Raw genomic sequence first — 27,852 nt, 5'->3', positions numbered from 1 at the left:
TTAGAGGAGTTTGGAAAATAGAAAAAGGAAAAATCATTCACAATTCTTCCTTGACATGACTTATAATTTGGGGATACTGCTTTCTAGTCTTTTTTCATATACGTTTTTTCCCCTCAGTGGTAATGCTACCAGTGAACTTCTGCATCTCTTTTTCATTTGATAGCATTAATATAGGCACATATTTCTGCATAGCTTTCATTATTAACAGGGCTGTGTAATATTTTCCATCGATTAGCTCTACTGTAATTTATCTAATGATTTCATTTCATTCAAGTTGCTTTAAAATTTTTCCTAATAAAAATAATACTAAGATGACCATCTTTTTTCCTGTTTGGATTATTTTGAATTTTTCTGTAGGGTAGTGTAAATATTGGAATAAAGGCTGGGTGTGGCAGGGAGGACTTTTCACAAAAGATGAGAGAACTTAAGTTGAAAGTCCCCTGGTGTTGGACTTGTACTCCTGAATGAATTTCACTTATTGAGGGAGGAGGAAAAGAGGGAGAGTATGGATATAATTGGGTGAGGGTGTTAAACTGAGGTTAGGATCCTGCTACATTTTGCTGCATTCTGGCAAGTGGTTATCTGGGTGGAGCACAGAAGTGCCTATAATCTTGGGTATTAAAACCCGCTGATGCACTTGGAACTTTTTTCCTTAGATAAAATAATAAAAATAAATGATAATTTAATAATATACTGTATATTTTCCATCATAGTTATTGCAGAGACAATAACTATGTTTCCCACCCCCTCGGGTGGCCACAACTACCTAGAAAAAAAAGGGATCATTCAAAGAAATACATTACTTAGTAGTTAAAAATAAAATAGCTGTGTTATAAGAAATAATTAGCAACAATAAAAAATTCTGAAATTATACTTTGGGGTAAAATATTCATTAATTCTTGATCAAACTATATAAGAGCAAATACAAAATTAACCTGAAGTTTAAATATCCTTAAATTTGCTGATGTTTTCATTTATACAGTCATTTATAAAAGTGTTCTGATATTGTACTGTATTATCTTAACAGGTTACCTATTAAAATAATTTACTTTTTTTTTTTTTTTTTTTTTTTTACTATTGGAGCAATTTTTATTTTGGTTAGTGTCAAATCAGATATTCTTACATAAAAGTAGCAGATAGGAATCTCTCCTTATTGACTTCTTAAACGAAAGCATATGAGGCCATAAAACCATATATTGTTGTTTCTTTCAGTCTCCTTTTTGGATTCTTAGCATCCCCTCTGAAGATATTGCCAGAAACTTAATGAAACGGACAGTGTGTGCCAAGTAAGAAAAACTTATAGTGTCCTCCTGCATGAGTGTAAACCAGACTTCTCGTAACTACTCTGTCCTACTTTTTGCTTATGTTGGCAGAAGGTAGAAGGGGTTGATTGTTGGGGGAGCTCAGCTTAGCTTGTAGTTACATGTATTTGCCACTGGATGGTGGTAGGAGAACAGAGGAGAGTTATCTGCTGAAACTGAGGGTGAGAGAATTTCAGTGGTGAAATGCAGAAACACTTGATTTAGAATAATTTTTTTAAACTTCTGCATTAAGCAAGCATATGGTATAAGATGTAAATGCTATGTTATTACATAGGATAAATGCCACATTTAATTATAACCAAAGTATTGAAAACCTAAAAATGTTTTTCTTATAGATGGTTTTTAGTTAGATGAACAGATTGGTGAAGTGTAAGATGACAAAAAATGAGGACTACCATAAAGTATGTTTTCTGTTTTATTTGTTAGAGGAACTCTGATTATCATATCTTGATATGGATTAATATAATGATGTCATCCTCATTTATCCTGCCTGAGTGTTTTCTAGCTTTTATCATTAGTATCTGTTCTTTTTTCATTTCTTTTCTTTCTTTCATTTTTTTTTTATTGTTGGAAAATTCTATCTTTGGGTTTGAAAATTAAACTGCATTTTTAGCTACCATTTTGAAAACTGAACAACTTATGTTATCCTTGAGTTGCTTTTTTTTTTACATGCCCCCCTGCCCCCAAACATTTCTGAAAACTTCTTTTTGCTTAGAAATTACAATATTTAATAATGCAGTGCAAATAAGAACTTACATATATCTAGTTTTGTTAGCATGGTTAGCAATACTTTATAGCATAGTATATAATTGCTATATTATTGAATAGACTACAACCCCCATATTAAATTTATCTTATTGAAAACTAACTGCAGTGCTGAATCTAATCTCATAAATTGAGGCTTGTTGATGGGTCTTACTTAGTCAATAAAAATGACTAGAAAGCGGAAACAGAACTAAGAAACTTATCCTTTGAATAATTATTACTTTACATTAGCGTATTAAAATTTATGGCTCTAAGAAGTGTTTGAATTCCAAAGATAAAGCTTATAGGTTTAAAATAGCTACTTGAGAACCAGAACTTGTATACTTCCTTCAAAACTCATATCTTCTGATGAATGTATTTGAGTAATGGTACAATAAATAGTTGTGTAATAGTTGTATAACATTATGAAATAATGTCCCTGGCTGCTTTTTAGTCTCTGTATATTTTGCATAGCTATGGTTATACCTTAAGTGATAACTAAGTAAGAACAGTATTACTGCAGAGGCCTTCTCTCTATAAATTTAATAGAAATGGGGGAATTCATTTTCAGAGGATAAAATTTACAGTTCTAATTGTAGCATTAATTGTTCTGGAACTAATAGACTTTTAGAACTGTGCATTCAAAGCTAACTTAAATTCAAATTTTTTTGTGGTAGAATAGGGATTGAAAGTTGATTTTATTTGACTTATTTTTAACATGAACTATTTTGAACATACCACAAGCAGTGATATATAACAAACACCTAGGTACCTACCTTGTTTGATCTCAACATTTTGAGATATTTGCCACAGCTTTTTTTTTTTTTTGAAGAAATAAAACCATGACAGAAACCATTGGTGCTCCTTGTGTATCTTTCCCCATTCTATTACCCTTCTTCCCTCAAAGCATAGTTTCTTAAAGCATTTCTATTTGTCAGAAGGTTTCATTATTACTGCTATAATCAGTGAAATATTTTAGGTCATATTGATGTTATATTAGTAACTTGACATCCATGCTTATTTATATAGCACCCATGAGATGTGGCAATTCATATAAGTTTTATAATCTCTAAAATAGGGATCATAATAGTGCAGTCATATATATGAAAACCATTTACTCAAATCTAAATCACAAAAGGTGTTACTCCAGTGTTCCAATTATAACTGAAGCTTGTGATGTTATATATCTAATATTTTTATTTTGCCATTTAAATATAAATTTATTAATGTTATATAAATTCTTTCTGAAAAAGAGGGTAGGGAGTATTATTTCATTTTTACTGATTCTAGGTTATCACTACAAGCATTAGTTCCTATAAATTACTGTATAATGGTTCATTAGGGATAATTATGATTTATGGAATTGTCTGTGCCTTTCCTGAATGGCCTGGAGTTCCTGTCTTTTTGCATATTTATATCTGAGAAGCAGTGTATGGATTCTGGAGTCAGATGGATTGGGTTTGAATCTTAGCTTCACCAATTGCTGTATGACCTGAGAGAGTTATTTAATCTTTCTGTGCCTCAGTTTCCTCATTGGTTAAATGGATGATGATACTGGCAGCTCCCTAATAGGATTCCTGTGAGGAATATATGAATTAATATTAAATGGCCTTGGAACAGTCCCTGGTACTTTGAGTTATATTGTTAGCTCTTACTTAGCTAAGTAAGGGTAGTATTACTGTAGAGGCCCTTTTTCTATAATTCATTACAAGGGAAGGGAGGAATTCATTTTCAGAAGATAGTATACTCAGTCCTAACGGCAGCATTACTTACAATCATAAAGTAGTTGAATTCAGATGCACAAAATTGTGCTAATATGTAGATCAAGTTCCATTATAACTAATTCTAAGAATTGTTTGATTGATTACAATGAAATTTTGCTTAATTTTTTATGTTCCTTGAAATTGATAGACGCTTGAGATTTTTTCATAGTAAGAATTTTGTTTTTGTAATAGTCATAAAAGTAATTATTACTAAATGTTATTAAATAATGGCTAAATATTAATGGTAACATTTTTATCTGGTCATTTTTCCTTTTGTTTTATTCAGAAGACAATGGAAATGATTGAATTTCCTGCACCTTTATTACTGTTTCACTAAAATCACAAGTCATTTTATGGAATCATTTGTGTTCTAGTTAAAAAATGCTGAAGTGATAGCACAACATTGTAAATCAACTATACTCCAATAAAAATTTTAAAAAAATGATGAAATGATTATGATGAAAACTTCAAAAAATCTTGACTTATAAATTCTCCTTCTTCTGTGTAAAGTTCAACTTCTGTGTTAATTTAGACTTAAGCTATATTTGTTTCCAGGATGCATATTTCTCATTTATAGCTTAGAAAACATAGGCAATAATTGTTTTAGTGGAGCAAGCATAAAGAACCAGTGAAATAATTGTTACATATTACTGAATGAGCCCATTTTTTTTTTTTTACTGAGGTTAATGTCAATCATTTATTTCCTAGGTCTATATTTGAACTATGGGGTCATGGAAAGTCTCCAGAGGAGCTGTATAGTTCTTTGAAAAACTACCCTGTGGATAAGATGGTGCGTAGTGAAATGTGGTTTTCTGTAAGCATATCTGTAGATACTGTAGAATTACTAAGCTTAAAGAATTTATCTGCTCTTATTTTAGGTTCCATTTCTGCATTCAGATTCTACATATAAAATAAAGATTCACACATTTAATAAAACGTTGACACAAGAAGAAAAAGTCAAACGGATAGATGTAAGTGAATTTAGCAAAAACCAAAAACCTATGAGATTAATGTAATATAGCCACTGTTGATATATAATATCCGCAATGTCTACTAAGTGCTTCTTTTGTACCACATTATGTGCTAAGTACTTTTCATGTTTTGTCTTATTTAGTGCTGATACCAGACTTACAAGATTGGTTTTATTATATAAGCACTATGTTTTCTTTTAAATTTTTATAGGACATTAGAATTACTTTTATTTTTTAGGCACTTGAATTTCTGCCATTTGAAGGAAAAGTGAATTTAAAGAAGCCACAACATATATTCTCTATCTTGGAGGATTATGGTTTGGACCCAAACTGCATCCCTGAGAATCCACATAATATCTATTTTGGTAGATGGGTAAGCAAGTGTTCTTTTTACCTATTCTATGAAACAGAAACAAAATCAGAGACATAGAGAATAGACTGGTGGTTGCCAAGGCGGAGAGGGGTGTGAGAGGGTAGGAGTGGGAGTTTGGGATTAGCAGATGCAAACTGGTATATATAGAATGGATAAACAACAAGGTCCTACTGTATAGCACAGGGAACTATATTCAATATCCTGTGATAAACTATAATGGAAAAGAATATGAAAAAGAATGTATATATATGTATAACTGAATCACTTCGCTGTACAGCGGTAATTAACATTGTAATTCAACTATACTTCAATAAAAATTGCAAAAAAAGAAAAAATGCTAAGTGGTAGGCCTTTGGATTTGACTCTTTATATGTAAAACTTTAAAGGAGCTGAAGAGTCAGAACTACTGTATGAATTAAAATCAGTGGAAAATATGTGGTTGTGTGTTTTGTTTGTTTTTCCAGAGATTCTGATGAAATGCAAGAGGATTGTTAGATATGGGGCCCAGGTAGCCTTAAGACTCACTGGAAAGTGTGAACTGCTTTTTTAATAAAGCAGAGAAAAGGCAGAGTGCTGTGATAGCAGGATTCTCATTTGTGGAGCTCTCTGATCTAGGTTTCCATTCTGAAGAGAAATGAAATTACTGCAGAGCAGTTCTGCCCACTTCTCTGAGGCAGGAAGCTGTGGCTTATGTTACAGAATATTGTTATTTAGGAGAAAAAAAGAGGTGGCTAGAGCTCACCACCAAGCCCTGGAATAATTGCATTCAAATTCAATTCAAATTTGCTTTGAAAAGCAAAAGTAAATGGGAACACACTAAGAAATAAAGGTATTTGTCCATAACTGCCTTAATCACATATTTATGTGAAGCAGTGGTAAATGGAAAGAAGTTCTCATTATCAAGATACTGTGGGTTTATTGTGAATAATTATCTTAAACCTGTTCTGTACATTTACACAAATTGAAAATTATCTCTAATCTAGATTGCAGATGGGCAGAGAGAGCTTATTGAGTCATACAGTGTCAAAAAGAGACACTTTATTGGAAATACAAGCATGGATGCTGGTTTATCATTCATCATGGCCAACCACGGAAAAGTGAAAGAAAATGATATTGTATTTGATCCATTTGTTGGAACAGGTATTTTTATTTAATTGTTAAACTAGTATAGAGATATTGCTTGTTTATATTAGTTAAGGTCATAGTAATATTTTTGCTAAAAGATAAAATAATCTTTTATTTATCATTAGATAAGAGACAACCACATATTTGTATAGTAGCCAATATTTAACACTTTTGCCACATCCAAAGAGGATGCTGAAAGAATTTTGTGGGTTTTTTTTCCCCAAGTAAACCACTAAGGGAAGTATACCATACATTGTAGAAATGTTGTAAAGCTATATAGTTTATTTAAGTAGGAAAACTCTTACTATACTTCAATTAAAAAAAAAAAGGAAAACTCTTGGGGGGAAGAAAGACTTGAGTGGCAAAATTTTAAAAAGTGTTCATCTTTTAAAATTGATAATTATATACTTACATGGAAAAAAATAATGTGCCTTTGGTTTGTGGAGGTTCATATGTGAAGTTTGAAAATAAGAAAAGTGACTAAGTATCAATGGACTAGAGCTTGGCTGCTGAGGCTATGACCTGGGTTCTGTATGCACTTGATTGGATGTCCTCATAATTAACTTTGTGTGGAAGTCCTAAAAGTCCAAGTTTATTTCATCTGACTCTGAAGACGTTTTCCTGCTTCAACCCGTTTTTTTCCATCTTGCCTATACTTAAGGAGTACTCACATTTAGGTTCATCTGGCTAAATTCATTATGATTCAGATCGTTTAGGAACAAATTATGCATGGTTGGAGTTTCTTCCTGTAGTGGTCTTTCCCCATCAGAAACTCATCAGTAACTTTGTAAGCAGTGATGATGCAGTAGCTACTATTTGTTGAATAGTAAACATGTCAGGTACTAGCTATGCACTATAATGTTACTATCTAATTTAATTCTTACAACTACTGAAATTGAGATGCTTAAAAAAATCTTCCTGAGATTATGGCACAGACAGAGGTTAAGTTACTTGGTCAAGGTTACACAGTGTAGAAATCTCATGAGATTCAAACTCAAGCAGTCTAACTCCAGAGCTCGTGCTCTTTACTATCATAATGCTGCCTCTCTCAGCCTTAGGATCTGCCAGCCAGCTATGGTACCATCAACTAACTTGAGGAATACAATCCCATGTCATTAGGAGCACATAGAATCAAGGTCAAGAGATTCTAACTGGTGGGATTATTTCCTGTGTTGTTGAATTAATCTTAGTGAGTCTCTCTTCTGCTATTCCACCATTGTCTTCATATATCCCACCCCCAACATACTATTATACCTATTCCTTTCTTTCCTATCCTCATTATCCTAAGTGCCTCCCCAACTTTTTGAACTTTACAGGAAATAATGCCAAACTTACAGAAAAGTTACAAGATTAAAAATAGAAGAAAGAACACATACATATCCTTGACCCAGAGTAGACTGTTGTTAAAATTTGGCATCATTTGCTTTATCATTTATTTTCTCATTATGTTTATATACAAGGTATTTTTTTTCTGTATCATTTGAAAGTAAGTTGCATCCATTACATCCCTTTACCTCTCAAAGACTTGAATATGTTTCTTAAGAATAAGGATATTCTCTTACATAACCACAGTATAGTTTCCAGTGTTAGTAAATATACTATTAATACAGTACTTTAGTGTTTGTATTCCATTTTTGGTAATTGACCCACTGATGTCCCTTTATACCATCTTTTTTCCTTTCCAGGTATTGTATTTTGTTGTTAACATTTCTTTGATCCCTTGATGTGGAGTATATCCAAAATCTTACTTTTTCTTTTATAAAACTTACAATTTTGAAGAATACTATCCCTCCTCTCTTTATTTTTTATCCAGAATGTTCCTTATTTTGGGTCAACCAAACATATACATATTTTAGAAATTGTGAGTTTTCACATATACTACAAACTCTGGTCTAACCCTACAGATTTCTTTTTTTTTTTCACTTAACAGTATTTCTTAGAAATCACTTCCTTTAGTTCATAGAGATTATCTTCGTTCTTTTTTATAGTTGTACTCCATGGGTTTATGTACTGTAATTTATTCAAACAATCACCTAAACTTGGATATAGGTAGTTTCACATATTTCACAGTTACAAATAATGCTTGCAGTGAATAATCTGTACATATATACTTTCATAGTGTTGGAAGTATAGCTCCAGGGTAAATTCCTAGAATTAGGATTGCTGGGTTGAAGAATGTAAGCGTATGTAGTTTTGTTAAATGTGGCCAAATTACTCTCCATTATACCATTTTGCCTTCTCGCCAGCGATATACGAGCCCCTGTTCCCTCACAGCCTCACAGCAGAGTATATTGTCAGGCTTTTGAAATTTGCCAATCTGTTGGGTGAAAACGTTATCTCAGTGAAGTGTTCATTTGTATTTCTCTTACAAGTGAGATCTAATCACTTTTTCTATTTTAAGGTCTAGTTTTATAACCTTTTTGGAATTATCTTCAAGTCTTTTGCCTATTTTTCTGTAGACTTTTTGATTCCCCCCCCATTTTTAAAAATACTTTATATTTTAGTCACTCTCCCCCTTTTTTCCTGTTTTATGTATATAAATATGTAAAATATTTTCTCCCAGTTTGCCCTTTATGTTCTGACTTTGCATGTAATTGTTTTTTTGCCAGGCAAAAACTTTCCCCCTGTATCCAAGTTATAGAGGAATTCAGCTCTGTTTTCTTCTGGTACTTTAGTAGTTTTGATTATTTTCCTTTTAGATCTCGAATGCATTTGGAGTTTATTTTCTTATATGCCGTGAGGAATGGATTTAATTTATCTTTTTCCAAATGGTAACCCTCTATTAATTCTTAATCTTCTTCTTGGACTTCTAAAACCTTTTCCTGTGAAGTGATTCTTTGAGATACATACATGTACGTGTTTAGTATGCACACATACTCATAGACCAGACCATAAAGTTTAAAAATAGTTACCAGTATGGGTAAAATTTCCTTCCCTTGATGTAGACGAGGCTGGGCATATTATGAAATGCTAACTTCCATAGCAATCAAGGTGTTGACTACTTTCAGTGTGGTAAGGGGTGAGCAGACCTGCCCCTAATTTGCTTTAAGGCTGCTCCTTAGGGTGGGTAGCATATCTTGGTCATTTGACCGTTTATACTCTATAGGACAATTAATGGAAAATTAATTGCAATATGTAGGACAGTTAATGGAAAATTGCAAGAGGAAGATCTTTGCAAAGATGCTGCTAAAATACATTTCATAATCTGTGTTTGTTGTTTAAGCATAGCTTTAAGACTTTAGCTAGTTTTTGGTGCTTTTGTTTTATAACTGGTAATGGCTAATAATTGAGAATAGGCACAGTTCTTAAGCAGTTTGTCCTCTTTCCTGGACCTTTTGTCTCTTCGATGGGTAGTACCTTCTGAAGGATTGGAGAAATAAGTAGCCCTGTGCCCTCCTCCATGGTCATAGTTTTTCATAAAGTATTGGATGATATTTTTTTCCTTTTTCCTTTTTTAGTATTTTTGTTTTAATTCAAATGTATGATATCCCTTTTCCATTCTAAAGGTACAAAATTGATGTTTATTAGTTTCCTGAAGGCTTTACCCACAGACTACTTATGGCTTGTGATAGTCTCAAGGTTATAGAGTAGGTTAGAAAGCTTCTGGGAAGTTGAAAGGAGAGATATAATCTTTTCCTGCCTAAATACCTTTCCTTTTTCTTTTAGACAGTCTGTTCTCTTGTCTAGAATGACATTATGAGCTACAGAAACACACTTTCATTTCCATTTTAGCAAATACATTGATTCTCATTATAGTAACATTTATTTTAAGTTGTACATCTCCATTTTCTCAAGGGGGAAGATATATATCATGGGTCAGCTGTCAGTAATTAGGAAGTACTGCTGTTCTAATATGAACATTGCTAAAGGAATGATCGGCATGCATAAGTTGAATACCTGTAATGGCACAGGCCTGCCTGTGATGTGATACGAGACTCGTGAATTGTATACAACTCTTATTAACTGAGTGTGCAGCCTTACTTAATTTAATTTGTTTAATAACAAATTTTACTTCTGTGTATCTAATTAGTAGGCTAATGAATACTTACTTCAATTGCTGCTGACACTAAAGGAGGTTGTATAGTATAGTGTACTATAAGAGCAAAGAGAGTGAGTTTTAAATCCTTACTCTGTCACTTACTATGTGACTTTGAGCAAGATGCTTTACTTGTCTGGGCCTCAATTCCATCATTTGTGAAATGGTAATAAGTAATATATTGTGAGGTTAAATGAGGTAATATATGTATATGAAATTCTTATGAAATTGTATGATGGATGGAAGACAGTCAATTAACCATACTGTTTATCATTTTTTAATTATTTTGTTAAGCACTTAGATACCTTTTTGGTGAAAGATGTTAGCTATAGCTAATATTGAATGGTGATGATGAACAATTTGGCCATGAATTCATTTTCTATTTCCTTCTTTGGCTGATTTCCAAGATATTCATAATTTGCAACTATTGGCAAATTATGGCAGCAGGCAAGGTAATTGAAGGTTAAAATTGTAAACTTCTAATTCTTTGTCCATAGTGAAAATAATTGGCACAAGTGTGTGCCGATGTCTGTAGGTGCAGTGACGTAGTTCTGCAGCCCTAGCTCTGATTGCTTTTCCCTTTCCCCTCTCTCAAATGAGTCCACTCCTTTAGTAGTTGAGAATATACCCAGGAGACTATTGTGTACTCCTTGCCTGTTCTACCTTCAAATGGCTCATAGGTTTAAGGAAAGGAGTAAAACTTTGAAATTTTGTCATTGCAGATGATAGACATGGGAGCAAGGTGTTGAGAAACCCACTGTCCTACCTCTGGGAGGAGACTATGAGGAGGAAAAGAGAAAGTTAGGAGAGAGATAATGGATCTCTGTAGGTCTTTGTGGAAATCTCTGCTTCCCATTTTATCCACAACTCTTTGTAGACCCCTTTTCCTGAGTCGCATAGTTTGGTAGAATTTCTGTTTTCTGGCAATATACTTTTGCTTCAGCTGCTAGCTTAATTTATGAGTTGTTTTTGTTTGTTTGTTTGTTTGGTTTTTTTAAGGATTACATAGGTGACATAGTATTACAATTTTTCTTTCTTTTCTTTCGGCAAAACCAAAGCCCAGTTCTCATTTTCACATTTTTATAAGGCTTTCCACTTAAATCTCTACAGATGAAACTCATAAATTTGTTTCTATATCATAAAAGTTCAGTTATTGTGTCCTTTTACCTGTAAGATATTACCCTAACCTTAAACTGGTTACTATTTAGGTAATAAAACATTAAAATACTGATTTGCTAGTCTAGATCACATATGTGGTATTTTTACACTTGATAGCTAATAAGAAATCGGGTGAGTCATGTTATCTGCCCCCTCAACACTTCACCCCCTCCTTTTTTATCACCGCTTCTTCCACCAAAAAGCTTCCAAGGAAACTCCAACTGAGGTATAACTAAACGTGAAAATGCTTCAATTTAATTGAAAAAAACAACTGGATGATTAACAGTGATTACCCAGTGACCAGTTCAGAGAAGCTAATTTATAGTGATTTTATTTGAAACTTGAAAAGCTTTTAAAGGGCACAAAGTTAACTAACAGATGTAGTCTAACAGATTATTCATCTCCTTTCAGCAGTGTACTCTAAATTGGGTCTTCTCAAAACTCACTCTAACCAAATGGATAAGGTTCTGTTTAAGGAACACAGGAAAGCTTTTCTGTTCCCCTTGACAACTAGTTCTTCTAGGTGAGTATCTGCCTTAATTGGCAGAATTGTAGTAATTCCTCGTAATTTGGGTGAAGTGATTTTTGTATTTCAAGTCATTACTAAATATAGTACCTTTCCTAAATATGGACTGTTCCATTTATAGGCTAAGAACTATGAGGTCTTACTTAACCTTACCTCCTCAAACAAATGCTTTTTGTAGTTAGTATGAGGGAACCTAGGTTTTGGTTTCTGCTGTACTTTTAGTCTTCCATTTCTCTTATTCATGGCTCCATTAGGTAGTAGTCAGTTATAATATTTTTCATTGAGCAAAGTATTTTTAAGTACGTGTTACCAAACTATGTTTTAAATGGCTATGGAAGGAACACATTAATTTATAGACCTTGACCCTCTGGAGGCACTACCCATCTTAATTTTAGAGATTACATTTCAAAAGGATATAATGGAAAGAGCCCTAGTTATTTCCCCATATCCAAGTTTGTGCATAGGCTAAGAATATTTTTCTGTATATTTCTGATTTCAGTTTGGCTGACAGATCGTTCTGCAGTATAGCTATTAGGACTTACCCAAGTACTAAGAACATTTTTAATTTGGATAATTAAAAAAGTGAAGTTCATTGAGAAAAACAATTATTAAGATATTTAACTTTGTGAATTTTTATTCTTAAACAATTTAAAAATATTATACCTTTTAGTTTAAAGGATTTCATTAATTTTTAATCTTTATAAGGATGTTCCTTCATATGTGAACTGGTCACACCTACCAAATTACTTAGTCTAGTCAAATTGTGTTAGGACATTTGTTCTTTCTTTGTTCACAGCACTAAGTAAACATAAAATTCGTTGTATTACCTATTTTTGTGTATGTCTGATAACAGTTATTCAGAAATTTGTATCTACAGTTTAAAATCAGATAATTACCTCACTGATAATAGGAGTAACTATTTGTTGTCCTCATATTTTAATTTTTGTAAGAATTAATCTCATATATTAATTATGCCCTCTTTAAGTTATTTGAAACTCTGACTTCAGTGAGAATTAAGCCCAATTGTCAGACTTATTTATTGCCAGCTCTTTGTGTAGCAGCCTTGTATGTTCATTGTAAGAAAGGAGCAAGATGCTTTTGTATAGACTTCTCAAAATAAGATGAAAATGTCTAAATACACATTATTTTGACCAAAAAAAGGATAATTTTCCCAAAGTAGTGCTGTTTAAAGTAATAATGCCAGGACATATATTAATTCCCTGCTTTGTGACCAGTGTGATGAGCACAGCTTAGGGGTTTGTTTTTTCAGTTCTGAAACCTACTAAATATGGCCAGAACCAATGTCATTCTAGGGTACTCTGCCTACAGCTGGTTTGTAAGAATTTGGATCAGATTAAATAGGGGAAGAAATAAGAGTCTGGGACTTTCTGGTTAACAGATCACAATTGTGTGATTTTTTTCAGGTGGCCTTCTGATAGCATCTGCTCATTTTGGTGCATACGTATATGGGACAGACATAGACTACAACACCGTTCATGGCTTGGGTGAGTAGTGGTTCTAGACAGTGTTACAGTCTTTGCTCTTGTACCAAATGTGCCTTTAAGATACTTAAATAGTTATATATGGCATTATACGTCTATTTTTTTTTTTTTTAAATATGTTTTTAATATTAGATTTAAAATTACAGAAAAATAGTAAAGATAGTCTCCTTATATCTTACATCCATTTTCCCCTATTATTAACATCTTATATTAGTATCATATATTTTTCAAAATTAATGAACAACTATTGATACATTATTATTAACTAAGTTCCACACTTTATTCAAATTTATTCATTCAGATTTCCATAGTTTTTACCTAATGTTATTTTTCTGTTCCAGGATCCCCTCCAGTAAACCATATTACATTTAGTTTTCCTGTTTTTTAGGCTCTTCTTAGCAGTCACAGGTTATAATTCTTCTTTTTTTTTTTTTTTTTTTTTTTCACACACACACACTGTATTTTATTTTTACAAGAGATAAATAGACTGACACCAAGCATTGTACATGGATGACCACAACAAAAACAACAATGATTGCAATTACCAAACATGAAACACACTCATACTATGTCATAATATTGACATTCAGTCCAGTAATCCTCCACTGTAACAGCTCCTTTACTTTGCAGTGAAAATTGATTTGTATATTCTTTGCCTCTGAGTCCTTGTGGGATTTTTTTTTTTTTTAATTCAGACAGAAAGTCACAAAAATTATACTCATCCTCATCAGTTCACTCAGTCCCATGTAATTAATTGTTTTTTTTCATCTTGATCTTTTGTTAGCACTTTTATGAGTTCATCAGTTTTTCATCAGAGTTCTGAAAATGCTTATTCATTCAGTTCAGCAGTACAGTCAGTTACCAGAAACCTGTACTTGTCAGAGTCTTTTCCATGAATTTCTTGAAGATGAAACCCTTTTATAGGAACATATTTGCAAAATCATCAGAGTACACCCAGAACTGTCTGTAAATGACAAAAGACTTAAAAATGACCACGGTAAAAGATTTGATGAAAGTTCATAATAATGCAGTTGACAAGAAAATTAGTTATTTCTGAGATATACATTTTAAAGTAATAACTAGGATTATTACTTATAACATTATACCAGAACATATAAGATTTTTAGAAATTTCATGTAATGTCTGAAACATTTATATTAACATATTTCCATACATATTTCCATACAAATACAAATATAAGATTTTTAGAAATTTCATGTAATGTCTGAAACATTTATATTAACATATTTCCATACATATTTCCATACAAATACAAATACAAGATTTTTAGGAATTTCATGTAATGTCTGAAACATTTATATTAACATATTTCCATACAAATAACCCAATGAAAGTTTAGTATTAGTTGTTTTGTTTGTTTTTTTATACTGCAGGTTCTTATTAGGCATCAGTTTTATACATATCAGTGTATACATGTCAATCCCAATCGCCCAATTCAGCACACCACCATCCCCACCTCACCGCAGTTTTCCCCCCTTGGTGTCCATATGTCCATTCTCTACATCTGTGTCTCAACTTCTGCCCTGCAAACTGGCTCATCTGTACCATTTTTCTAGGTTCCACATACATGCATTAATATATGATATTTGTTTTTCTCTTTCTGACTTACTTCACTCTGTATGACAGTCTCTAGATCCATCCACGTCTCAACAAATGACTCAATTTCGTTCCTTTTTATGGCTGAGTAATATTCCATTGTATATATGTACCACATCTTCTTTATCCATTCGTCTGTCGATGGGCATTTAGGTTGCTTCCATGACCTGGCTATTGTAAATAGTGCTGCAATGAACATTCGGGTGCATGTGTCTTTTTGAATTACGGTTTTCTCTGGGTATATGCCCAGTAGTGGGATTGCTGGGTCATATGGTAATTCTATTTTTAGTTTTTTAAGGAACCTCCATATTGTTCTCCAGAGTGGCTGTATCAATTTACATTCCCACCAACAGTGCAGGAGGGTTCCCTTTTCTCCACACCCTCTCCAGCATTTATTGTTTGTAGACTCTTTGATGATGGCCATTCTGACTGGTGTGAGGTGATACCTCATTGTAGTTTTGATTTGCATTTCTCTAATAATTAGTGATGTTGAGCAGCTTTTCATGTGCTTCGTGGCCGTCTGTATGTCTTCTTTGGAGAAATGTCTATTTAGGTCTTCTGCCCATTTTTGGATTGGGGTGTTTGTTTCTTTGATATTGAGCTGAATGAGCTGTTTATATATTTTGGAGATTAATCCTTTGTCCGTTGATTCATTTGCAAATATTTTCTCCCATTCTGAGGGTTGTCTTTTCGTCTTGTTTATGGTTTCCTTTGCTGTGCAAAAGCTTTGAAGTTTCATTAGGTCCCACTTGTTTATTTTTGTTTTTATTTCCATTACTCTAGGAGGTGGATCAAAAAAGATCTTGCTGTGATTTATGTCAAAGAGTGTTCTTCCTATGTTTTCCTCTAAGAGTTTTATAGTGTCCAGTCTTATATTTAGGTCTCTAATCCATTTTGAGGTTATTTTTGTGTATGGTGTTAGGGAGTATTCTAATTTCATTCTTTTACATGTAGCTGTCCAGTTTTCCCAGCACCACTTATTGAAGAGACTGTCTTTTCTCCATTGTATATCTTTGCCTCCTTTGTCATAGATTAGTTGACCATAGGTGCGTGGGTTAATCTCTGGGCTTTCTATCTTGTTCCATTGATCTATGTTTCTGTTTTTGTGCCAGTACCATATTGTCTTGATTACTGTAGCTTTGTAGTATAGTCTGAATATACGTCTATTTTTAATGTTAAAGAGTTGTGATGTAGTTTTAGTTATTCTTACAACAATAAGACTTCATTGGGTATCTGCTTTTTATGAAGTGATCCAGTGTGAGCAAAATGACCCCCCGGGGAAACACAAAGATGAGTAGGAAAAAATCCCTCCTCTCAGAGCTATTTTTGGTCTTAGATTTTTAAAAACTAGGCAATCAATAAGGTTGTAAAACTTTCGGGTTGGGAAGGAAGTTGGAGAGGGACTAGTCATTTTTAATTAGCATATTCATGTTAGTAAAACATAGAGTTTCTACCTAAAAATTATCACCGTTCTTTTATTCAGCAGTCATATATGTATACTCTAATTTCTAGTCCTTGAATACCATACATGTTTTTAATTTCATAGCTGACCAAAACATCTTTGAGACAGTTAAGGTGACAGTAATAGTAAAGATTCTGCATTAGACTGAGAGTAATTTGAGATAAGCATCTGCTTGCTTTTGAGGCAATTTTGGAAAATACTTTAAAAATCTAGAAGCTTTGCTAATGAAGTGTGATTGGATGAAATTGAATCAAACTGAAAATACTTCTTCATAGCTGAATAGTATTAAAAATGTAAAGTTTCTTTGATTTTGAAATTGTATTTATGCTGGTATTTCATTGTTGTAACTAGAATCAGCCTATAAAACATGCTTTTCCTTTTACTCACCCAGTGTAAATTATTATATAGGTGAGAATTTATTAGACTTTATTTTCTTTTGCTTAAGTAATTTGATATATTGTATTTGATGAACTTTTTTCCTACCTTGCTATAAGGAATTTAGTACTATAAGGAGAATGAGTAACATTTTATAAAGTTCGCCTAAATGGGCTAACCAGAAAAAGATAGTCTTTGTCTGCAGTATGTTAGAGTAGACAAAGTGCTAAGAAGAATTATTCCTGTTTGCTTTTGGTAGAAGCAGTATGTTTGCTTTAAGGATATTGTCCTATATAATTCATTTGAATTTTTATTTATTAGAGTTATGTTTAAAAGTTATGTGATAACCTTTCAGTCTACTTGGGTAGAATTCTGACTGAGGTAGAGTTTCCTCAGAGCTTATCCAAGATGCTGTTAGATATGCCCTCTGTTTCCTATGCTTCTAATCTCTTACTATACTCTCAAATACTTCCAAGTTTCTTCTATTTTAAAAATACAAAACTTTTTCTATCAATCCTATAGGGACCCTCCTAGCTATACTACTTTGTTTTCCTCTTCCTTTTACCAAAGTGTTTCTTTTTCTTTTTTTTAAGAGATTGAGTTTTAAAAATTTATTTATTTATTTATTTATTTATTTATTTATTTATTTATTTATTTATTTATTTATGGCTGTGTTGGGTCTTCGTTGCTGCGTGCAGGCTTTCTCTAGATGTGGCGAGCGGGATCTACTCTTCGTTATGGGGCACGGGCTTCTCATTGCAGTGGCTTCTCTGTGGTGGAGCACGGGCTCTAGGCGCACGGGCTTCACTAGTTGTGGCACTTGGGCTCAGTAGTTGTGGCTTGCAGGCTCTAGGGCGCCGGCTCAGTAGTTGTGGTGCACGGGCTTTGTTGCTCCCTGGCATGTGGGATCTTCCCGGACCAGGGCTCGAACCCATGTCCCCTGCACTGGCAGACGGATTCTTAATCACTGCACCACCAGCGAAGTCCCCAAAGTGCTTCTTTAGTTTTTTTAAAATAAATTTATTTATTTATTTATTTTTAGCTGTGTTGGGTCTTCGTTGCTGCATGTGGGCTTTCTCTCTAGCTGTGGCGAGCGGGGGCTACTCCCTGTTGCGGTGCGTGGTCTTCTCACTGCAGTGGCTTCTCTTGTTGCGGAGCACGGGCTCTAGGCGCCAGGGCTTCAGTAGTTGCGGCTCACGGGATCTAGAGGGCAGGCTCAGTAGTTGTGGCACGTGGGCTTAGTTTCTCCACAGCATGTGAGATCTTCCCGGACCAGGGCTCAAACCGTGTCCCTTGCATTGGCAGGCGGATTCTTAACCACTGTGCCACCAGGGAAGTCCCCCAAAGTACTTCTTAAAAAGACTAGTTTATTTGCTATTCCTCTTCTTCATCTCTAACTGCCTTCTGCCTGTTATTTTTCAGCTTGCATGCCTACTGAAAAATCTTACTAAGGCCACAGATCTACAGTATTTGGCAGTGTTGACCTTCATAATGCATCCCTTGGTTTCCTAGACAGTGGCTTCATTGGGTGGTACTTTGATTTCTTTGTTTCCACCTCAGTCTCCTGAAGGCCCTGCAGTTTTCTTGTGTCTGTTTATATGTTGCTTTTCTCCAGGCATCTCTCGTTGACCCCTTTTATCATATTGTGCAGAGTCATGTCATTCTTCTTCTTTTGATTTTTAAGTTTTGTTTTTATTGTGAAGTAGATCATAATACAGAAGAGTTTATTAAAATAACAAGAGTAATTATCGAACAAACACTTATGTAATTACCACCTAGGTTAATCAGAAATATCATTCATTCTTATAGATTTAACTTAAGTTTATATACTGATATCTCTCAAGTATATATATTCTGGCCTCTAACTACCTGCTGAATATCTCTTTCTGAAGCTTCTGTAGGTACCTCAAGGTATATATCAAGACTGATATATCTCAAATGAATCTCATCTTTCTTCCTAGGTTTTCTTTTCCTCTTGGTTTCTCAGATCTTAACTGATGGTATCATCATCCACTCATGTCTCCTAAACTAAAACTTTTGAACTTCTTCCTTGAGCCCCCCACTTTAACTTTTCATCTCTTGTGTTCTCGTTTTACCTCCTCTGTCCATGGTCACAGCTCCTGCATTTGCCAAGTTAGCTCTCTTCATTTCTGTTCCATTTATCTAATTCCTCAGTATTTGTACACTGCTAGAGGAAAGGGACCATGTTCTGTTTAACTCTGTATCTTTATTAGTATGCTTTGAATGCATTAATTATTGAATGAGTGTTTTAAGGCAGTTTTATGTGAAAGGATAGTTAGACATCAGTACAGTTTACTTTTCAAAATATTTTTTGCAATAAGTTAAAATAAAAGTAATTGTTCTTTGTATAAATAAAATTAAGATTTTAAATGAAAGCAAGTTTTATTTGATTAAATATAGGTTTAGATAAGTTAAATGTTACTTTTAGCTAAATGACGAGATAAGAATGTTGTTTGTTAGTTCTGTCTTCCTTTTTCTTTCCCTTCAGGAAAGGCTAGTAGGAAAAACCAGAAATGGAGAGGACCAGATGAAAACATTAGGGCAAATCTTCGTCAGTATGGTTTAGAGAAGTATTACCTTGATGTCCTGGTTTCAGATGCATCTAAACCTTCTTGGAGGAAGGGCACATATTTTGATGCAGTCATCACTGATCGTAAGTTTATTTTTATACAAAAGTAGGAGTAGGATTAGGTTCCTAAAGTCACTTACATTTAAAGTACAGAATTTATCAGTACAACAAAAAAAGCCAACTTGTATTAGTGTTCCCCTCACCCCTGACTTCTTCACATAGTTAGAAGGAAAAAATTATGAATGTAGGGCAGGACACCAATTTAGCTCAGTGGTTTTGATTTTTTAAACTATATGTATTAAATTGTCATCCCTTTTTCTCTTTGGCTTATTTTTTAAGACATAAATTTGTTTTTATATTAGTTTTATATTTGACCGTAATTGGTTATTAGTATAGCAACTGGAGCCAAAATGTCATTTGCAATTATGGTATCAGATTTGAAGAAGAAAGTTTCAGATATCTCCCATTTCTCTATGTGTAAGCTTTTATGTTTTTTTTTTTTTGTTGTGCCCGTTGTAACTGGCATCTCCTTTCTAGAGTTACAAGAAATTTGGGTGTGACCCACTGTGCTTGTGAACCCACTGAGCTTCAAGAATGTGCATGAGAACTTGTTTTCTCATGCCATGTGAGTTCTTGGGCTTTTCAGGCATCCTATCTAAGAATAAATCTGCCTTTTCTATAGTATTTGGCAGTAAATCTGTATATAGTGGCATATAGTATCTCAACCCTTCCATCTCAGACCTTTTCAGTTCTTTGGTAACTTAGATATTTTCAAATCTAACAAAAGAAAAATTAGCAAGTATGAATATCAGTATGAATATACTTTTGAAAATTGAGTGACTTTTTATTAATAATCTACTTTATTATTTGCTCTCACTCTCTATGTGTATTTATAAAAATACGTAATTTTTTTCCTGATCAATTGAGAGTAAGTTGTATACATCATGGCCCTTCACCCTACCCATACTTCAGTGTATATTTCCTAAGAATAGGGATAGTCTCTTAGATAGCCAAAGTACAGTTACCAATTTCAGTGAATCGCTAATTCTTTAATCTGTAGTTTCTCATCCAGTTTTGTCAATTGACCCAGTAATATCCTTTATAGCATGTTTTTCCCTGAAGTGCAGTATCCAGCCTAGTGTCAGGTATTGCCTTTAGTAGTCATATCTTTTAACCCCCCTTTAATTTGTAACATTTTCACGACCTTTCTCTGTCTTTTATGACATTGACATTTTGAAGAATACAGTCACCTGCTTGCCTGCCCTCCCAGTGTTTTAAATAGAATGTCCCTCTTGTTATTCATTCTCAGCTGGAATATTGCATAGGTGATGTGTCCTTCTCAGGGTGTCACATCTGGAGGCACATGATGTCCATCTGCTTCGCAGTGGTGATTAGGTGACTTTTGACTATCCGTGTTACCTCTGTTTTCTGTCTAGCTCCATATGGTATTAGAGAGTCTACAAGAAGAACAGGTTCACAGAAGGAAATACCAAAGGGGATAGAAAAATGGTAAGTAAAAGTTAAATATGGTATGTTACTACTTTGGGAAGAAGCATATTGCTTTTTTTTAATTAGCTTAGTTTAATAGTCTTAAAGTTTTTCACTGGTTTTTAAGTTTTTCACTGATTTTGAAATTTCGTTTTCTTTGTCTAGTCCAGAAAGCCACGTTCCTGTTTCCTTGAGTTATCATCTGAGTGATATGTTTTTTGACCTGTTAAACTTTGCAGCTGAGACCCTCGTATTAGGTGGAAGACTAGTCTATTGGTTACCAGTGTACACACCAGAGTATGTAATATTAAATAATTTTACTTTTAATTATTTAAAATATTAAATAATTTTACTTTTTCTTATGGTATTTGTATATCTAGCATACTTTTTTTCCCTGTCTCTAATCATATTCAGAGTAAATATCTTTGTGTTTAATGTGTATGATGGCCTTCATTTACCAACACGCTGCATAAAACAGGCCCCTTCTTCTTATTGATTGAATTGCTTTGAACTTTTTATTTTACATCAGGGTTTGGCAAACTACAGCCTGTGAGCCTGATATGGTTTTCAGCCTGTTTTTGTAAGGCACTTGAGCTAAGACTGGTTTTTACCTATTTAAAGGGTTGTTAGAAAAGAAAAAAACAACAAAGAAGAATATGTGTCAGAAACACATGTGGTCCACAAAGGCTAAAATATTTACTATCTGGCCTGTAAGAGCAAAAGTTTGCCCCTGTTGTATACCATACTTAGCTCGGGGCCTGTGTGTTCAATAGCTCTTTTGCCAGGCCATAAACTTAGATAAATTTTAACAACTTAGCTGAGTGATTCATCTATCAACTGCTAGTTAGCTTGAATATATATTGGCTCTTATGATCACCGTAAGTGCAGTAAAATCTTTTTTAAAAGCTAAGACCAAACAAACTAAGAGCTATGCATATATTTAAAACCCTGATTAGGTTCAACATTATTGGTTTGGGTTTTATTATTCAGTAATTATTAATTATAAACAGAGCTGTGTACACCAACAATGAAAGACAAGATGTGTTGACAAAACAGGATCTTTAGATTTGAAAGGCAGTGTCAAGCTGAAAATTTGGCTATTTGTTCAATATGCTATAGATATCTTTTTTTAGAAATTATTTTAATTTCTATATTTACTATACATAATTGTACAAAAAGCATTTTAGACCAGTGATATCTTGTTTGTCTTTTCATAATGGTGGATGGTCCCTCAGCAGTTGGAAGCTATGCTTTTTTGTTGTTTCTTTTATAAATGTTTCATTGGGAGCTACCATGACCTAACTTTATTTTATTATTATTATTATTTTTAAATAAATTTATTTATTTATTTTTTGGCTGCATTGGGTCTTCGTTGCTGCGCGCGGGCTTTTCTCTAGTTGCAGCGAGCCGGGGCTACTCTTCGTTGCGGAGTGCGGGCTTGTCATTGGGGTGGCTTCTTTTGTTGCAGAGCGCGGGCTCTAGGCACACAGGCTTCAGTAGTTGTGGCTCATGGGCTCTAGAGCACAGGCTCAGTAGTTGTGGCGCAGAGGCTTAGTTACTCCACGGCATGTGGGATCTTCCCGGACCAGGGCTCGAACCCATGTCCCCTGCATCGACAGGCGGATTCTTAACCACTGCACCATCAGGGAAGCCATGACCTAACTTTAGTTTTGCATCTTGTTTATCAGCTAATAAGACTGTACACATTCATACCCATACCCCTTAACACAGGGCTTATGTTCTGTTAAGAAATCAATTATTTCTTAATTCTGGAAATAAGAGAAATTAATTCCAAGGAGTGAAATGACTTGTCTAAAGTTAAAAGCTAGCTAGTTTATTGTTTTTATTATTCCTAGTGCTGTTCACATAATTCAACATCTTGCCAAGATCTCAGGTGTCTGGTATGTGAAGTGATAGATGGTGTTTTATTAATATTTTCAGAGAAGAGCATATTTGTTTATTTTTATTCTAAAGTGGTTTCTGCCTTAGACAAGCTGAACTCCAGCAGCAAACTAACTTGTCTTTTTGTTTTAATTCAAGTTTTCAGAGCTGGAATTTTTAAAAATTTATTTGAAATATATTTCAAATTTACAGACAAGTTTCAAATGCAAAAAACTCCCATCTCTCTCCCATCCAAAATTTCCAACTATTAACATACACCTCCTCTACCCCCCTTTCCTCACCCATTACATTAATCACATGCCCATTATCATTAATCTTTTTTTGGAACTATTTGAGAAGTTGCAGATATGATGCCCCATCACTCCTGCATATTTCATTGCATTTCTCAGAAGCAAGAGCATTGTTGTCAAATCACCATCAACCCCTGAAGTCTGGAAATCAGCATTGATAGTGCTGCTGTCCAGATCATGGACCCCAGTCAGATATTACTGATTGCATTCTATCTAGGAAAATGTACTGCATTGACCCATCATGTCGTTCTCCTCCAGTCTAGAATATTTCCTCAATCTGTCCTTATCTTTTGTGTCCTTAACAGTTTTATAGAGTACAGGGCTTATATTGTGAAGGTTGACCCCTAACCCGGTCCATCTGATGTTTCTTCCTTGACCAGACTCAGGCAATGCTCTTGGTAGAAATACCACAAAAATGATACTGTGCTCTTAGTGCACTGCATTGTGGGGCACACAGAGCCAACCTCTACTGGATGTCTTAAACTTGATCATCTGGTCATGTTGTTCTCTGTCAGGTTTCTCTGCTGTGAGTTATCATGTTCTTCTCGATTACTATTTCCCAGGGGGAGGTATCACAAGATTACACCAATATCTTGTTCTTCATCAGGTGACTACTCACATTGACAACTCTATTGTTGACAACCACCATAATGGTGACTTTTCTATTCCATCATTCCTTCTGCATTTTAAGTTGGCATTCTACTATAAGGATTAGTTTTCCCTTCCCTCCCATTAATTTATTAATTTATATTGGTATGGAGTCATAGATTCCTATATTATTCATTGGGTTATAATTTATTACTATCATTATTTTGTTGTTCAAATTGTCCCAGATTTATGATCAGCAGGAGTCCCTCTGAGGTGGCTCCTCTGTCCTTTTGAAATATCCTCATTAGTTTTTGTGTGTTTCTTATATTCTGGCATTTCTGGCTTTCCACTATTTTGTAGTTTATTATTTAATTATAATTGAAATTAAATGTGGTTATGAATATCTTGTGTAATTTTTTTATTTATTTATTTTTTAAAGAAAGTGAAACTGGAGGCACTTTCAACTATTTTAGTATTTCTGAAGACCTTAAAAAATGGCCACTGGATATTTCTTGTGACTTCTCTTTTAATAATTTTCGACAAGGGGAAATTTCCAAGTCCATATAACCAAAGGGATTTTTTAGAAGTAAAAAAGGGAAGCATGTTTTTGTCCCTTTTTTTTTTTTTTTTTACCTTAGATGTTTTATCAAAGGAGAAATTTCATCCAGGCTAGGACACACATGGAAAGACTACTATGGCATTTACTTCCCTGACTTATTTGTCAGGTCTTCTGATGTTCATAACTAGACTTCTTTTGTGCCTTCTCCTCCCCTTAACTCAAAGTGATCTTATTAATGAGCTTAGTTTGTCTTGAGTTTATATTAGGGAATGAACTATTTTCACTTTTGCAGTAAACATAATCCAAAGTATTTACTCTTTTTAAAATAACACAGTATTAGATGAACTTTAAAGTCATCTGCAAAAGTTTGAAATAATATTCTTGCTTCTGAATTAAACAATTTAGAATTAGTTTGGTTATGTTGTATTGCAAATATAGCTTTTTATTAGACTAGGAATAAAGAATTCATTTAAAAATTGTACCTTAGCACAGCTTAATTTGAAAACTTTTGTATTTTTGGTATAGTGAATGTAGGCTTTTAGTCCTACTATTGAATTAATTTACTCAGCCAAATCCTGTTATATGATTGAAGTTTAAAAATAAGACTTGCACATTATAATCAAGTTAAGGTATTATTCATTAAACCCAGAACATTTTTATTTTTTTTAAAACCCAAGACATTTTGAAAGGTATAAGACGATAAAAACAAAATACTACCTAACAGCTTAGTTATTTGTGAAGAATTGTCAGAACTGATGATTGAAAAAGGATTTTCTCACTATTTGGTAATTTAAATTGTGGTGAAGAAACTGCTACTCAACAAACTTCTGCTTCCTCTAGTGCAGAGTCTCCCCACTCTAGTATATTGTACTTTGGGCCAGCATCAAGACACTCTGTATATGTTATGTCCTTCAACCTTTATTTATTCTGTACCCATTGCTTGATATACTGTTTCTTCTTTCCTCAGCCCTAAAATTCTAGTCATCTTTCAAGGCCTGGCTTAATTGTTACCACCTCTGTGACACTTTCTGAAACCTTCTAAGCAGAATTCATCAATCCTTCATATGTGCTCTCCTAGTAGTTTACTTATTACTCATAGAGACTTACCACATAAAATTATTCTTGACTTTTGGTATTTGTGAGTTTATTATTCACAATTTCAACTATTTGCAAATGACCCTGAAGATCTGTGTAACATTGATTTGGGCAGGGCATACATTCAACTCGTCTATTTGATATTATAGGAGTTGCTAAGCTGTTGAGTGAGTGTAGCTTTTTGCCCAGGTTCCACATATCCCTATGTGTTGTTTTCTAATTGTCATTTATACACAGATAATGCTCTTGAAGTGATTAGAAACTGTGTTTCTTTGTGAAGGATGTCCTTTACTAGAAATCCAACTGCTAGTGCTTGTGATAAAAATGATGACAAAGTGAAGAAGTCTAATAAAGTACTCCAAAGTAAGATTTGGGGATAAATTTTAATTGTGATAAAATGAATTTTGTGGTGGCTCAGAGCCACACAAAACAGAACAGAACATGTTGTTTTTCATCTTTCATACAGGAAACAGAAAAGTGATTCTTTAAATTGTTTTCAGTAAGTGCTCCAATCAGCACAAAATCTGTTTCTCAAATGCGAAGTGAAACTCTAATGACATTTGGGAAGAGTTAGCTTGAGTCATGAAGATTCACAGGAAAATAAATGACTGTCAAAATTGATTGATGGAAAAGCTAGGGACCTATACACTTTTTTTTTTTTTTTTTTTGGCTTTTTTAAAAAAGCTTGAAATATAATTTGTATACCATACACCCTTTTAAAGTGTACAACTCCATGGTTTTTAATATAACCTCAAAGTTATGCAACCATCACCACTGTCTAATTCTAGAACATTTTTTTAAATAAGTTTATTTATTTATTTATTTATTTTTGGCTGTGTCGGGTCTTCGTTGCTGCACGTGGGCTTTCTCTAGTTGCAGCAAGTGGGGGCTACTCTTCGTTGCGGTGCGCAGGCTTCTTTGTTGCGGAGCATGGGCTCTAGGCGTGCGGGCTTCAGTAGTTGTGGTGCACGGGCTCAGTAGTTGTGGCTCGTGGGCTCTAGAGCGCAGGCTCAGTAATTGTGGCGCATGGGCTTAGTTGCTCCGCGGCATGTGGGATCTTCCCGGACAAGGGCTTGAACCCGTGTCCCCTGCATTGGCAGGTGGATTCATAACCACTGCGCCATCAGGGAAGCCCTCTAGAACATTTTTATCATCCCAAAAAGAAACCCTGTATGCATAAGCAGTCACTACTGCTCTTGTCCCTAGCAACCACTTATCTATCTCTGTGGATTTACCTATTCTGGCTGATTTAGATTTTAAATAGATGCTTAGGTTATAGGGGAATAGTACTAAAAACAAGGAATTAAGATAAGATACCATACTATCATAATAGTCTAGGCATAGTACAGATTTATAGCTTCTACTTAACAGATTGCAAACAGTCCATTAGTATGAAATATGTTAGTAAATATATAGTAAATAATTTTTAACTGCTGTTTTTTATTTTTTAGTGTGATATTTTGGGAGTACACTGTTAAATTGTTTGGCTCATTCATATAATAGAGTAGTGGTTAAAAACAAGTTTGTTAATGATAATGATGACCTAAATGATGTCCTTTCATGCTTAAACTCAAAGATCAAGTCAAAAAATAATCTAGAACGTGTAAATGTTTTTCTGCTGTTAAGCCAAATGCCAGTGACTTAGTTTCACCAGTTTAGCATTATTCATGTCATAAATATTAATTAAAATTGTATTGGTTTTGTACTTTGATTTAATTTATAAATTTGTTTTGGGTTTTATAGTTATATAAATTATATAAGCATGAGGAATTTATGTTTGTATACATTTAAGAAACATTTTAATAAAAATACCTTGTCAATAAAAGGTATATAAATAAAATTTAATAAGAATACCTTTTCCTTTGCCAAGAAATAAGATTTTTTTTCTTTAAAAAAGGGTACATTACTAAATTTGACAATTTCAGACATTTATAAACCCTGATGTTTGCAAGCCTAAGGTCAAAACTATATCTTCTCTTTGTTACCATTACTTAAGTCTGTCAACTATGGTGTAGAATGTATTCTTTCATATCATAAATGCTTTGTATGAAGACTCCAAATTTGACATCAACTTAATGTTATAGGAGCACATTTCTGACTGTATAGTGAACATTAGAGAATTATTAGGTGAGATGAAATCTGAAATGGCCATTATTTGTTGGAAAGGCCTAAGGAGGGAGGCAGAGAATGACTTCAAGAGAATTCCTTCCACTGATAATGAAGTGAAGTGCATTATGAATGTTGCTAGGTAAGTGGGTGCTGAAAGTTTTGAGCATGTGGTCAAGGTAATGAGGGAGAGCTTGTTGAAGGTCACAGGGACCTAGAGAAATGAGTGAACGAGTGGTGGGGAAGACAGTATTGATGCA

The 27,852-nt window shown here is 33.9% G+C and overlaps 1 protein-coding gene and 1 long non-coding RNA gene across 11 annotated transcripts in view; one reads left to right on the top strand and one right to left on the bottom strand.

Moving 5' to 3' along the window:
* LOC309666985 overlaps positions 1-27,852 on the bottom strand; it is a 781,177-nt gene that overhangs the window by 40,699 nt on the left and 712,626 nt on the right. The window lies entirely within an intron of this gene.
* Positions 1-27,852, top strand: part of TRMT11 (tRNA methyltransferase 11 homolog) — a 74,290-nt gene that overhangs the window by 16,655 nt on the left and 29,783 nt on the right. For 5 of the 10 annotated variants that reach the window (XR_014267293.1, XM_082474787.1, XM_082474786.1 and 2 more), the window contains exons 3-11: positions 1,213-1,286; positions 4,538-4,619; positions 4,708-4,800; positions 5,039-5,173; positions 6,157-6,313; positions 13,443-13,523; positions 19,484-19,648; positions 21,001-21,073; positions 21,218-21,349. Coding sequence is in view for 9 of the 10 variants with exons in the window: in XM_082474787.1 (XP_082330913.1) it covers positions 1,213-1,286; positions 4,538-4,619; positions 4,708-4,800; positions 5,039-5,173; positions 6,157-6,313; positions 13,443-13,523; positions 19,484-19,648; positions 21,001-21,073; positions 21,218-21,349 (992 nt within the window). In the remaining variant the exon portion in view is untranslated. Of the gene's footprint in view, positions 1-1,212; positions 1,287-1,657; positions 1,724-4,537; positions 4,620-4,707; positions 4,801-5,038; positions 5,174-6,156; positions 6,314-13,442; positions 13,524-19,483; positions 19,649-21,000; positions 21,074-21,217; positions 21,350-27,852 lie in introns of those variants that run through there. The other 5 variants (XM_082474789.1, XM_082474791.1, XM_082474788.1 and 2 more) reach the window with 5 other exon arrangements.

This window comes from Balaenoptera physalus (genome assembly GCF_965194825.1).
Source record: "Balaenoptera physalus genome assembly, chromosome: 9".
In the NCBI taxonomy this organism is placed as follows: Eukaryota; Metazoa; Chordata; class Mammalia; order Artiodactyla; family Balaenopteridae; genus Balaenoptera; species Balaenoptera physalus.
The sequence above is the reverse complement of the archived record's forward strand: the minus strand, read 5'-3'. Positions and strand labels throughout refer to the sequence as shown.